The following is a 13,267-nucleotide window of genomic DNA, read 5'->3' as shown; positions in this document are numbered from 1 at the left end:
GTTTGCTTTCTTGATCGAATCTCATTGACTTTCCGTCAATGTTTAAAAATAACCAACCGTAGACTCCACTTTACTTCCATTCCTTCCACCCAACATACCCCTACCGGACCCGAACTCCAAACACTTGCACTGTGGTATTACTCGAGTATACCGGAATCGAGAGTCTCTCATACTACAAGATTCCATATAACTTTCCCCAAGGCTCATTAATTGTCACGACCACCAAGCCCTCGCGGCTCGATTCAATCAACTACCAATGGGGTTGAACTCAATGGTAACAAGCATGGTCGTTGGATACTCGTCCAAACGCCACCAAGTCAAATACTTTTAATTTCATGTAACATTCCATGTAACATTCCAATAACATGAGAAATAAGTGAGAATGATAAAGTACACCCTCACTTCAATCAATATCGATGGTGTAATAACAATTAACTCATCAAGTTCAAGTATCAAAGCCATATAGTAACACACAAGTGAGTAGTACACTCACCAAGCTTGAAAATGATATTTCATGCACCTCCGTCAAAGGAGCGTCGTGAACCACCGTCACGCCCTAAAACATGCAAACAAGTACAATTAGACTCGATAACGAGTCATAAACCAATGCCACATACTACCAAAATAGGGTTCCATAAGCATACATAAACATTAGAGGAAACCAGAAAAATCCGGAAATGGAGTTAAGTGTTCACCAAAAAAAAACAGTTTTTGATATTATTTTGCGGTTTTGGCACCAAATGCACTACGATTATCGGATGGAGGTGTAAGATACACCGTTTCGAAGCTAAGAGATAGGGCTACAATATTGCAGAAGGTCACTCAGCCCAGTTTCGAGTGTAACCAGGTCAAAAATGCAAGATACTACACCAGAACCGGAAAAACAGATTCATAGAACACATTCTGGTTCAAACATCATAAGTCAGCCTACCTAAGTCCAAATCCAGAAATTCCAAAGCCATCCGAAATCTAAGATACAAGGCTACATTTCATCAAGACCTCAACAACCAATTCGGAAGCATTCCCAACCAAAATAACCAATTACAGACGCAACTATCAAATTCGGGTAAAACCAGGGCAGCAAGGGTAATTCCGTCTTTTCTTAAGCTATGCTACTCCGATTGACCTGAAATTTTGCAGACATTTCTAAAATATCATTCCCTACAACTTTCATGTTTTAACCCAAGGCCAATTCGGCCCCTAACTATGAGTTACAGTACCGGGCAGAATGAAGAACAATGAAATCCTAACTTTTCAATTTTCTTTCCAAAACAGAAATTGCTTGCAATTAACCACTTTTTCCACCTTCTAACTTTCTTAAATACCATTTCCCATCATCATACATGGCTACACCATAACAATCATATTAAAACAGAAATCACATGATTAAATAGAAAAATGTCATCCATCTCAACCCAAATCATGATATAGCACCAATAATCATCACCTCAACTCACATAAGTTATTAATTAAACATTATTGGAAGGAAAAGAGTAGTTCCTTAGTCACTCACCTTATAACACAAGATAGGAAGCAATTCAACACCTTAACTTTCCAAACAACTTCACCAATCACCTCAAAATTACTAAGTGGAGGAGTTTTATGGAGCAAATACAAATTTAACCGGTTGAAGTTGAAGATTGAGCAAGTTTGGAGTAAAATTTTGGAGAGCTTTTCTTTTCTTCCTTCCTTGAGAGAGCCGGCTCAAGCTTGCAAATTTTGGGGATTTTTTGGTCAATTTTTTTGAGTTATTTTGATAAATTGGTAAGAGAATGAATAGTGGTCAAAAAGGGTAATGAATCTCTAAGTGACACTTGTCACTTTCATTAATTGCTTGCCTAACTTTTGTCTCTCTTACACCAATCCAAATAGCACTAATTATCTCTTAACACCCGATAAATTAATTCCAGTATCCAAAACTTAACCTAGTTGGCCGAATTTTTCCGAACTTTTCGCCCTAGTGGGTCCCACGTCCGGTATACGCTCTTAATTTCTTAAAAACTATTCGATACTAGAAAAATCATCTAAAAACTATATCTGCTCCTTAAAAATATCTAAAAATTTTCCTAATCACGAAAATGCAGAAAACAAGCCATGAAAGATAATAAAACCTAGAAAATGAAAAAAAAAATACGGGTTCTCACACACTATCTTTTATTTGTATTAGAATCTACATTATACGATAGATTTCTGCTATTTTCATCTACGCTTCAACTTCTGATTCACCTTGTTAGACAAGGGAACCTTTATTGGGGCATTTTAATAAAAGATCAAATGGTATTGACCAAATTTTGAATGAGTTATAGCTTCTAAAGAATTTATTTTGGGAATTATGGGAGTTATAATTCATTTTAAAAGGGTTATATATCTTACGTCTTAAATGAGAGAGTTATGATATTTAGATTCCTAACTTCACTAACAAATTTTATACTAGTTATATAAGTTACCATTTGCAAAATTCGTCATACATTATATTTAGACATATGATTTATATTTAATATTAAGTGTGTATGTATAGTAGGTCTGTCAATTGGACAAGTTTTAAAATTTTCACGCTTAATCACAGTTAAAAATATAAAAATTGAGTTCATTCAAATTTCAATCATCCAAGCTCAGCTCTTAGGCATCAATATGGGCTTGTCCAAATTGAATGACTTCCTATTTTAAAATTATATTTTCTAAAAATACAAGATATTAATTAAATAAGTTTAAAGTTTAAGATTTTAATAGCAAGATTAATCATAATCATTATTATACATATCAAAATAATTGTAACTCTTTAAATAATGATTAATTATTTATATCAATTTTATTTAATAAATATTATATATAATTTTTACATTAAATAAATAATTATATGCGCCAAGCTTATGTATGGTTGAACTCAGAGCATTATCGAAGCTCAACCCATTTTAACTGGGTCCATATTTTGAGTTCTCACCTTGCCAGCCTACAAACATTGGTAGCCAAACCCCCGGTCCAAGATTGGGTCAATCCAACCCTATTGCCAGTCCTATCAGGTAAGAAAAAAATTGTGCAGAATTTTCTCAAAATGACATTTCTCCTAATTAATGCACTCTTTGTAATTTGATTATGTCCGATTGTGCAACTACTTTTGATTGTGTTTGATTGTGTAGAAAAGCTTATATTTCCTTTGATTGTACAGATTAAAGAGAAATAATAACCTTGAATTAGGCTATTGTTTCTTAAACACAATATGCTTGAACTTTTTACATAGGAATAAAAATTCCATCACCTTGAGATATTCAATTATAATTAAGAGAAATTATTTTCAATTTGCACAGTTAGTACATGTAGCACTTCTTTCGTGGATAGTATTTGACAGAAACTCACTCAAGAAGCTGTGTAGTTTTCAACTTCCTCAACATCTTCCATGCTGCCGCAATCAAGGGTGAAAAAGCGAACCAAATGTTAAAGAGCAGACCAAAGCAGCAAAGAAAGCATATAGTTGAAAAATCTGCTAAACTCGAATTTGATCGTTCTTGGGCTTATCAGAGCAACTATGATGCTATTAGAAATCACAAAGACGTGTGTGTTACAAAACAGGAAACAATTAGATTCGTAGCGTTTCAGGTCATAAAAGATTGCATGTCCTGGCCTATGAGTTGCAATATCTGCAAGAGAAGTTGTATTATTGTTGCTCTTTGAGTCCACCAGGAGGGTGAAGTGCGACCTCAAATGTTGCTGTTGCAATCAGGGCTGCCATTACAATTAGCCATTGCTTCCTGGGGGCATATGATCATTCTCTGTTCCTCGATTATCTGTACATTTTTTTTTTATCAGTTTGTGGTTGTCTTGATGCTGTCAAGGCAGCAGCAGCAGCAGATGGTTGAGGTTGCGTTTGATTCAGAGACCTCTGGCGTCCATCATAACGAATCATCTCTGCGATTTTTAGTTCGATGAAATTGGAGGAACACATGATAGGGACATCCAACCCTGTTTAGCATGAAGGAATTTACTGCATTGATCTTCAGGCATTTCTCATTCATTAAGTACTCTATAATCTGCACATGGACTGGGGATGTTCGTAACATAGGCTTAGACCTTGTTGAAGCATCTGAACTTTTGCATTTCAAGATTAAAACTAAGCAATGATTTCTAAAAGGAATGATAATAAATACTAAATGTGGTTAGGTTTAAGCCACTCTAGAGAAATCCTTTCACAGTCTTCCGTCAAACTTGGCAAGTGAAATTGTTATGGCAACTTACTCTTTTTTTGGTCAAAGCCAAGAAAAGACTTTTGATAACTTTACAAATCTTAATCCAGCAGGAACCACAAAACCGGCAACTTTTATGGTTTCTGCAGGAGACTTATAAACCTACCCCAAATCCCCCCCAACCCCGATGTGGGATATCAACCTATGCAGGAACCTGCTGCTAAGACCTAAAGAGACCCCATTACCCTAGAAAGGTTGATGTCTTTTTTGTCAAAACCAAGAAAAGACTTTTGATAACTTTACAAACCTTAATCCAGCAGAAACCACAAAAGCCGGCAACTTTTATGATTCCTTACTTACTCTCTTCCCTCCTTTTTTCCACTTTATTTATTGGTGCGTTAGGCGTGATCACTTTTTTCTTTTTATTTTTTTCAACAGGGAAGAGGTGAAAAAAGAGCACGGAAATTTGAACTAAGATTTCTAATTATATATATTATAATTATATGCACATATAATATAATTTATAAATAATATAAATATATTATTATATAACATTAATAAATTTATAATATATATTATATAAACATAATTATAATTAATTAACTAAAACCATTTATCAGCCATATATCTATTTTGCCACTTCTAGCTATGAAGGAAAGAATAGGTGATTCCATGAAATTAATTTGGCATATGAAAAAATTACAAAGGAAAAAATAGATAGTCCCACAAGGTTCTATACTTCTATCTCTTTTTTTATAAATATTTGCAATCACTATATTTGTTTTCTGTTTTTTAACTTAAGTGAATGTATATGAATAATATGGATAATCCATTTAAATCTACTAACATAATTAGATTTAAATGGTTATCCATTTAAAAAATATTGAATTTATATAGATCATCCAAATCCATTTGAGATTGGTTTATATGGATGAATTGGTGGGTTTGAATTCATTTTGCCACTTCTAGTAGATCCGACCTTTTATGGGCAAAAATAAAAATGGTCAGGATTATTTGTTTAACTACAAATAAGATTTTGCTTTTAAAATGATGGATTCAGGTAAAATATGGTCGGAAAAGGTTCGGACACGAAATCCACTTGAAAAACTCTAAAAAGGTTTTTTCATTTCCCCAGCAACAAAAGTCTTTGGGTCAAAATAACAAACACGTCGTCTGCAAGCAGACTCTGTTCAGAAAGGCCATGGAAATCCAAGAAAACCAGCAAGCAGTAGACATTTCTAAGCCTCCGTATCTACATCTGATTTCCGCGTTTCTTGCAATGGAACCCCCTGGCGTCCTAATCTCCTTGGCAAGGTAAACAAATGCTATCATATTGTGCGGAACGGTAAATTTCTGGGGCTCACATGCAAAGTTTTTGAACAACTGTCAGGAAGTGTGGTGGTGGTTTGATTGGGGAAAGAATACAGGGCTTCATTTGGAACAATTATATTAACACTACAGTAAGTTAATGAAAATTTTGAATTTTTTGACTGGTCCTCTTTCTTTCTTCCTCTTCTTCTTCGTTTTTTTTTGGGAGAGGTTTTCATGTATCTGTTTAGGTAGGGGATGGTGGTTGCCAGCAGGGGCCTTACTTGAAAAGGGTTTTAAAGAAGCTAATTGGCGAAATTGAGTCAGATGGAGGTGTTGTGTTGGATGAATTATATGAGCATTATGCTTTTATCATGACTTCTTTAAAGGTAGTCATTTTTTCTTAAATTTTTTTTTCTTGTTATATTTTATGGCCTTCTTGCAAAAGTTTATTTGAAAGATAAGTTTTTTTTTTTTGGGTTCAATTTTTGTGGGTTTTCCAGGGTGACAACTTTTCAGGAGGGAACTCAAGGGTTTTGAAAAGAATTTCATTTCTTTTTCCTGATGGTGAGGATTTTATGTTTATATACCTTGCATTTATTCTCTTTTGTTATTGTGATTACTAATAGTTTTTGCGTTGATTTGGCACTTGTAGAATGCTGTGAACTTTCAAGTTGTCCGAAATCTAAGAAGTTGGAAGTGTCACTTCATTGTTCAGTGAACATGCTTGAAGGAGATACAGGGTATACCCTTTTTCCTTTTAATTTTAAATGTTGATGAGGGAATCCAATTTTGTAAGGATTGCAATGAGAAAATATATTTGGAAAGAGGTTGCTTTCTTTACTGTTGCATAGGTATTATTTTGCCAATCTCACCCCCGCTGCTGGATAGAAGTAGTGCAGAAAGTGAACAAATGATCAATATGCTTTCTTGACTGGTGAATGTGGAGATGTTAATAGTTCCCAAATACATGCTTTCTTCGTTTAAAATTTCTATTCTACTTGTCTCTTCAAACCAACCCTAGGGAAATGATAATGTTTGTCACATTTTTTATTTACTCTGTGAGGTGCTAATTCTCCAGTGTCTGGGAAGGGAATTGTTGTGTGAGATTTTCCTTACTGTATGGCCCTCTTCATACTCCACGTTGATTGTCAAGTTTTACCTTTGTTATGCCCACTCTGCTTCTCGTTTTCTCTCCCCAACCAAGGAATAGATCTTGGCGGAATTGCCGCATATGAAATTGAGCTCAATCTTGATCAAAGTAATGGGGTAGATGGACATACCATTTCTCTCTCACCCCCCCCCCCCCCTTTTTTTGGCCAGGAGGATGTGGAAAAGGATACAAGAACTTTCATGTTGTTTTTTCGATGTCCATCAGTGCAAGTGGCATGCTTCTTCTCAAAAGGACAGACCATAAGTTGACAGAGAAAGAATAGTAGTTTCATATTTGAATACGTAACTGAATAAGAAGGTCAACTAGCTTGGCTGGGATTCCTGAATCATGGATGCAAGATGGACTCTGGGTGATAGGCAACTTGTGTCTTACCTTGATTTCGGACTGGTCATTCAGAGACCTTATATACGCAGTTGCTCTTTTTTCTGATTTGAGATGTTCATTACAGCAGGACATGAATTTGTAGTTCAAATATGGTGAAAATGATTACTCTTTTTAAGTAAGAAAATGTTTCTAACTGAGTTTACCAGGTTTGGTTTGCTTAACATTGAGTTGCAGGAAAAGTTTTGAAGGGTGGATGTACTGGATTAAAAATGAGAAAAGAAGTGGTCTGGGGAGTTGGGAAAACCTGGAGAAGGATTTTTCTGTATCTTTGACCATAAGTAAGACTAAGGTTGCGTTTTGTTACTTGGGAAGTCAAATGTTCAGTAAATGAAAATAACTTAAACAGACTGGTAAGTGTACTCCCTGGGCCCCCGGGGCCTGCAAAACAAAGAAAAAGATAAAAATAAGAAATCTAATTAGACCTGAAGTGGGGGAGCCTCGTGCAATAATAGTGTCTTTTATTTGCATGTTCTCATTGGCATGTTTCTTAACTTAGCATATATGTATGAGTAGGCAAATATTGAGTTGCTGAAATGCAACCTACTGATTTGTTCAAATGCAAAAATGCAATATAGGAGAAAATGCTATATCCTCAAAAAACATTTTTGTTCTTATTTTCTTAGGAATGAAATTCGACAAGATTTTCTTTTAATCTCCCTATTAGTGGTTTTCTATAGTCTGACCATTGTTCTTTTTATATTTTTAATGTCTAATGTACTTTAGTTGGTCTGAGATCGGTTTGTGACCTCATTGGATTTCCTTTCTGTCATGGTCTAAACAGGTGTTCAATCTGGCCCTCAAGTCTTTTCCTCTCAGAGTTTATACTTTCTTTCCCAAACATATTTTCCAATAGATCTTGTTTTGAGGTGAGGTATGCCTTCCAGAATTTAGTTGCTGTTCTGTTTTTCCATCTTTCACTCCCTGGGAAGAATGTGAATTTTGACTTGCTTATTCATCTTCATTTTACTAATCATGATTATGTTATATTCCTAGTGGAATTTTATTTTTGTGGTAATTGACCAAGAAACAGGTTGGTTCAGGTGTAGGTTTGGTTGGTATATGTTTGGCCCACGTGAAAGCTTCTGCTGTAAGTCGCTCCCTAACTCAAGCCATTATGTGTATGTTTATGGTTTCTGCAAGGAGTCAGTGTGCTTTTCTCACAAACTCTCTCTCCTCTCTAATTGTTATGCATGTATTACAGTTCGTTGAAGGAACCGGCATGCTTTTTGTTGAATTAAAAAAAAAATGCATCCATATGCTTTCGACCATCTTTCTTATTGGTTTTATGTAAGGCCTTCTTCCATCTTTATCCAGAGACTTGTATTTACTCTTAATGTATTGAAGATCATACTGTGAACCCTTCTTGTTTCTGTGCAATTAAGACGCATATAGAATTTGAGTTGTGCGCCTAAAAGTTTCATTTTTATCGTTGAGGGCACTGGTTGGCATTTACTGTCAGCTGGATATATTTCAATTCTCAGGTTGATGTTCAATTATGTAATTACCTGATGCAAGGCACTTCACCTCTTATGAAGGCCTGTATACAAATAGCAATCATCTGATTTTGGTAATTTTCATGGGCTTTGTTCAGAATACTCTTAACTCTTTAAATTGGAGAAATGTTGACAGCTTGGTTAGAGATGAAAGTATTATTTCTTGTGTTGAGGCCTGGTTGTAGCAAATCAATGCAAGTTGCAATGAACTGTTCCAATAACTATTTTGGGAAAGCTAAACCTCCATAAAGAGAGCTCAAGATTTATAAGTACAGTTTTGATAATTCTTATGATTTTGCAAACAAAGCTTGAATACTTCTGAGATGCTTAATTCAATTCACTGAAAAGTGTTGAATTCTTGGTTTGATCAACAAATTTTTTACCGTTTATACCATTGACACCTATACCTGCATTTTGGTGCCTCCATTCACGTTGATTCCACAGTAGGTTTGAGATATTTATTGAGATTACGATTGATGTTAGATCTATTTATCAGGAAAGATTCAGCTTACAAAATTGGATTGGCAGCTTTAGGAATAGAATTGGTAATTTATTATTCCAGTACATTTTTTATGCGCTTACTGTGTCGCAATGTTCCTTAGGTAATAATATCTCTATGGGTCTTACTGTTTGAGATCTCAAATAATTCCCAATATTGGCATTTTAACTCCTCTGTTTGGAGCACTTATATAATTTGTTGATTAATTTGATCATACTATGTGTGGCGTCTAAATATCCACAATTATTATGGTCTTCAGTAGATGGATTCTAGCAACTAGGAGAAAGCTTCAGAGTCCAAATTTCACCTTTAAAAATATAATCATGAAATGTAGATATCTTGGTCAATGTTGCCAAAGAAAATTTGATTCCTGCTGAGGCATGGACTGCTTCTAGTTGGGTAAACTTCTTGAGAGTCTTTTCGAGCAAGAGCTATATATGGGAATACATCTAAACTTTTCAACCATTTCTGTCTCAGTTGCTACTAGTAGATAAAATTGTCCAATAAAACTGCTTTTATCATTGGTTAAACAGTATGTTTACTGTCTTTTCAAGAACATCCTTCTCAAGTTTTGTTAAATGGCATGATTTTTTATGCATTTATTTCCCTCTCATCAGAGTGAAAAGATTCTTGAGAGCATATAAAAGACTTCTGATACCATCATCATAATTGATTTCTTTATGCAGGTGGTTTTGAGTGATGGCGACCTGTCCACTTTATCCAATATGAGGCTTAATTTGGAGTCAAATCTGCTCAGCACAAGAATTGATGTACCAGAATGCAAAAAAGATGCAAGTACAGTAAGTATAGGACTTTGGTTCCTACATATGTGGGTTTTCTTAGTATTTTGTTCTGGTTTCCTAAAACTAGCAGAGCTAAATGGTAAAGAAATTGATTTCCTTTATAATGCTCAACTTCAGTGTATATGCTTAGCTTATGCTACTGAATACTGAACTAAAGAGGAAAGTCACATTGTTGGATTCTTTTCATAACATGAAACTTACATCCATGGTCAACTCCTTGCGAGTTTAGTAGCAGGAGGATGTGCAATAAAGCATTGAATGACTGAATGACATATTATGTTCAAGCGAAGATTTAATTTTTCTGATCTGCAATTTTATGAGAATTTATTCTGAGATGCTTTTATAATGGTTATATAACCACTACATACAAGGTTAAACTAGGAATATAAGTATCTGAAAACCTTGCATTTTCAAGACATTTCTTATTTCTGCTGTCATTTTGATGAGGTTTGGTCCTTCCTAAAATTTGGAGGTAATTTCTGCGAAGGGCTAGAAGCTTTTCATTGTTATAAAGCTTGCCTTGCTGTTCATGGATTTACTTTACTAGGACAAGGACAAGCAGCTAATCAACTTGACATAATTTTGGTTGCAGGTGCAGTGTTTTCATTTACCATGGGAATCTGCAACAGAAATTGAGCTGCAAAACTTTGCACCAGACATAATGTAAGTTCTTTTGCTTTTTGTTTCTTTTTTTTTGTTGTTTTTTTTTTTTTTAAATACAGTAGAAATCTATTTGGCTTCTACGAGACTGTGAACATTGTTCCAGGCCTTTGGTTCTCTTTTCTGATGTAGAAAGGAACTTGTTAGTTTTGCAATGATTAGTTTGTCCATGTATCATCAATGTTCCAACTTTTAGAATGCTTTCCAGGGAACTAAGAGAGATTTTTTTTTTTGGCATATTTTAGCTGGGAAGTTACTGATTGCTCCTTGTTCATATTCTCTCCCTGCTTTACCCTCCCAACCCAAGTATCCATACTGGCATCTTTCTCTCTCACACATCTTCCTTTAAATCTGTTCTGGTATCCCTTACTTTCCTGCTGCCAATTCTCAACCACTTGCTAAATGTTGATTTGCTTGGTGTGAGTTGTTACCCTTAGAAGCCAGTATTTGTAATACTTTATGCACGTCATTACAAAACCCACCTTATTGTGCATTCTACCCATGCCCCTCTTTTAAAAGCCACCTCCCTTTGTGCATTGCACTTATCTGTCATGCTTTCTTGGTGCTAATTGCACCTTAAGCAGTTCACAACTACAGTATTGAGATCTAACATATGACATCCTTTTTCCAGTTCATGTAAATTAGACTTCCTAGTTTTTTCTGCTATTCCTCTCCTATAGGTCAAAGTAAGCCTTATAACCTCTCTACTATTCTGCAGTGTGGGTGCAGATGTCATTTATGACCCATTATACCTTCCCCATCTTGTTCGAGTCCTGACTGTTCTTCTGAAACGTGGAACATCATTCCCTAATCATGGAAGTGTTCGCTGTGAGGGATGTCAACCGGATTCTGAATGTATCAGAAGTGAAGTTCAACATGCGGATTTTGAGTTTGATAGCAGCAAAGGAAAAGCCGAGAGTTGCAGTGCTCCATGTGTTGAGGAAAAAGATGATGCGTTGGAGAGACGCCCTGTAGCATATATTGCGTCTGTGATTCGTAACATTGAGACATTCAATTACTTTCTTGAGCTAATGAAGGAGGTAAACCTTACTGTCGCCGACATTACTGAGAATTCGAAGCCATTTGATTTGCTTCCCTATGCAAAATCATATCAGCGATCCACCATACGGATTTTTAGCATTTCATACAATTAACTAGTGCCAAGTGCCAAGTTTTTGTTCTCCATGCAGAGATACCCTCTCTGGTGCCAGATTGGTGTATCAATTTTGTATCAGACGTTGCAGATAGTAATCTAGTAATTATTTGGGTAAATTACTAGTAACCCACTGTGATTTTGCATATTATCACAACCTTTTAAGATATTTTCATATCTTCCCTGTGATTTGATATGAAGTCTAAAGTGAATGTAAAGTACTTCCGTTCAATTGACCTCCAAAAACGTGTGTGATAAAACACTATAAAATCTATTCCAACTTCCCTGTGGTTTTGCATATATTGACATGATTTCTTTATAACTTTATGTGAAGTCATTATGCAGTTGTTCTGCTAGTATTTCAGAAAAGGCAATACTAACATTTCAACTAACGACAGTATGGTCACTACTTTCTGTCAAAAAACTATAAGAGAGATACAAAGAAATTTTTGACATGTAAGGAAAATCAGTTGGCATGGTGTGAAACCACAAAGGGTTATTTACTATCGATTAGATTCTCAGTTGTGGTCGTAGACATATCTAAGCAGAAGGGTGAATTGTTATAGGAAACCATTTGTTGCAGCTTGGGTCCAAGTAGGTAGGGATGGCAACGGGGGTGGGCACCCGCCTCGCGGGGGTCATTGGAGCGGGGATTGGGGCGGAGGGGGAATTTTTTTCCCCCGTTTAGAATTGGGGCGGGGGGCAGGGGTATACTCCCCCGCCCCGCCACCCGTATAATTATATACATAATGATATTATCAATTATACTACTAATTATACATGTCTATTAATAAAAATTATTAATTATTTATACTAAATTTATTAATACATTTATATTAAATTCCTAATTACACTTAATACAATAATACTTTTTCTAAAAAAAATACAATAATAATTTAGTGATTGTATTTGTATCAAAAGTGAAAACTTAATTATTTTAGTTATATTTGTTTTATCATATTAGATTGTATTCAAATAACCTTTGTTTAATTATTTTTATGATTTTCAATTGTGAAGTTACAATGAATAATAATTTGGTGATGTGTTAATATTTTAGTACTTAATTATTTGCTCAAATTTAATTATAATGAAATTATATAATAAATTTTTTTTAACCCCGCGGGGGAAGTATGGGGCGGGGGACAGGGGGAATTAAAATGCAATGGGGAGGGGGTTGGGGAAGGTGTCCCCCGCACCACCCCCGCCCGATTGCCACCCCTACAAGTAGGGGTGACAATCGGGTTCAAATCCCGACCCGTCAGAAAATCTGTTGACCCAAACCCGACCCTGTCAACCTGTGACCGGTCAAGCATGCTGACCCGAACTCGAAAGTTTCAGTTGGCGGGTCAAACGGGTTGACCCCAAACAACCTGAAATTTAATTCATCGAATGAGATTTCTCTGCCCAAGAAAAATCGTAATAAATGTTTTTCTGAGGTTGGAAAGGCCGATAATTGATTTCCGGTGAACATTTTACTGAAGAGACTTTCTGGTGTGTGTATGTGTTAGAGAAAGAGAGAAAAAGTGGAAGCAGTTATATAATGTAGTTAAAATGTAAGTGACAAAACACAAGGTTTCATCTTTCTGCCTCTGTTTTTAGAAAAGAGGGAAAATGC

The 13,267-nt window shown here is 35.5% G+C and overlaps 1 protein-coding gene across 1 annotated transcript; it reads left to right on the top strand.

Moving 5' to 3' along the window:
- Positions 1–5,325: 5,325 nt before the first annotated feature.
- Positions 5,326–11,952, top strand: LOC113762725 (protein-lysine N-methyltransferase EEF2KMT). The gene is made up of 10 exons (XM_027306295.1): positions 5,326–5,492; positions 5,569–5,638; positions 5,738–5,875; positions 5,990–6,053; positions 6,142–6,229; positions 7,826–7,910; positions 8,075–8,131; positions 9,723–9,836; positions 10,432–10,502; positions 11,218–11,952. The coding sequence occupies exons 1-10, from the start codon at positions 5,380–5,382 to the stop codon at positions 11,651–11,653; spliced, it is 1,236 nt and encodes a 411-aa protein (XP_027162096.1). The 5' UTR covers positions 5,326–5,379; the 3' UTR covers positions 11,654–11,952.
- Positions 11,953–13,267: the final 1,315 nt, after the last annotated feature.

This window comes from Coffea eugenioides, chromosome 2, assembly GCF_003713205.1.
Source record: "Coffea eugenioides isolate CCC68of chromosome 2, Ceug_1.0, whole genome shotgun sequence".
Classification (NCBI taxonomy): Eukaryota; Viridiplantae; Streptophyta; class Magnoliopsida; order Gentianales; family Rubiaceae; genus Coffea; species Coffea eugenioides.
The sequence above is the reverse complement of the archived record's forward strand: the minus strand, read 5'-3'. Positions and strand labels throughout refer to the sequence as shown.

Bases quoted from the DNA above. Each gene is read 5' to 3' on its own strand.
- LOC113762725 (XM_027306295.1), top strand. From the start codon at position 5,380: ATGGAAATCCAAGAAAACCAGCAAGCAGTAGACATTTCTAAGCCTCCG. The intron at 6,054-6,141 runs GTGAGGATTTTA...TGGCACTTGTAG, and splicing joins TTCATTTCTTTTTCCTGATG to AATGCTGTGAACTTTCAAGT. The intron at 10,503-11,217 runs GTAAGTTCTTTT...ACTATTCTGCAG, and splicing joins AACTTTGCACCAGACATAAT to TGTGGGTGCAGATGTCATTT.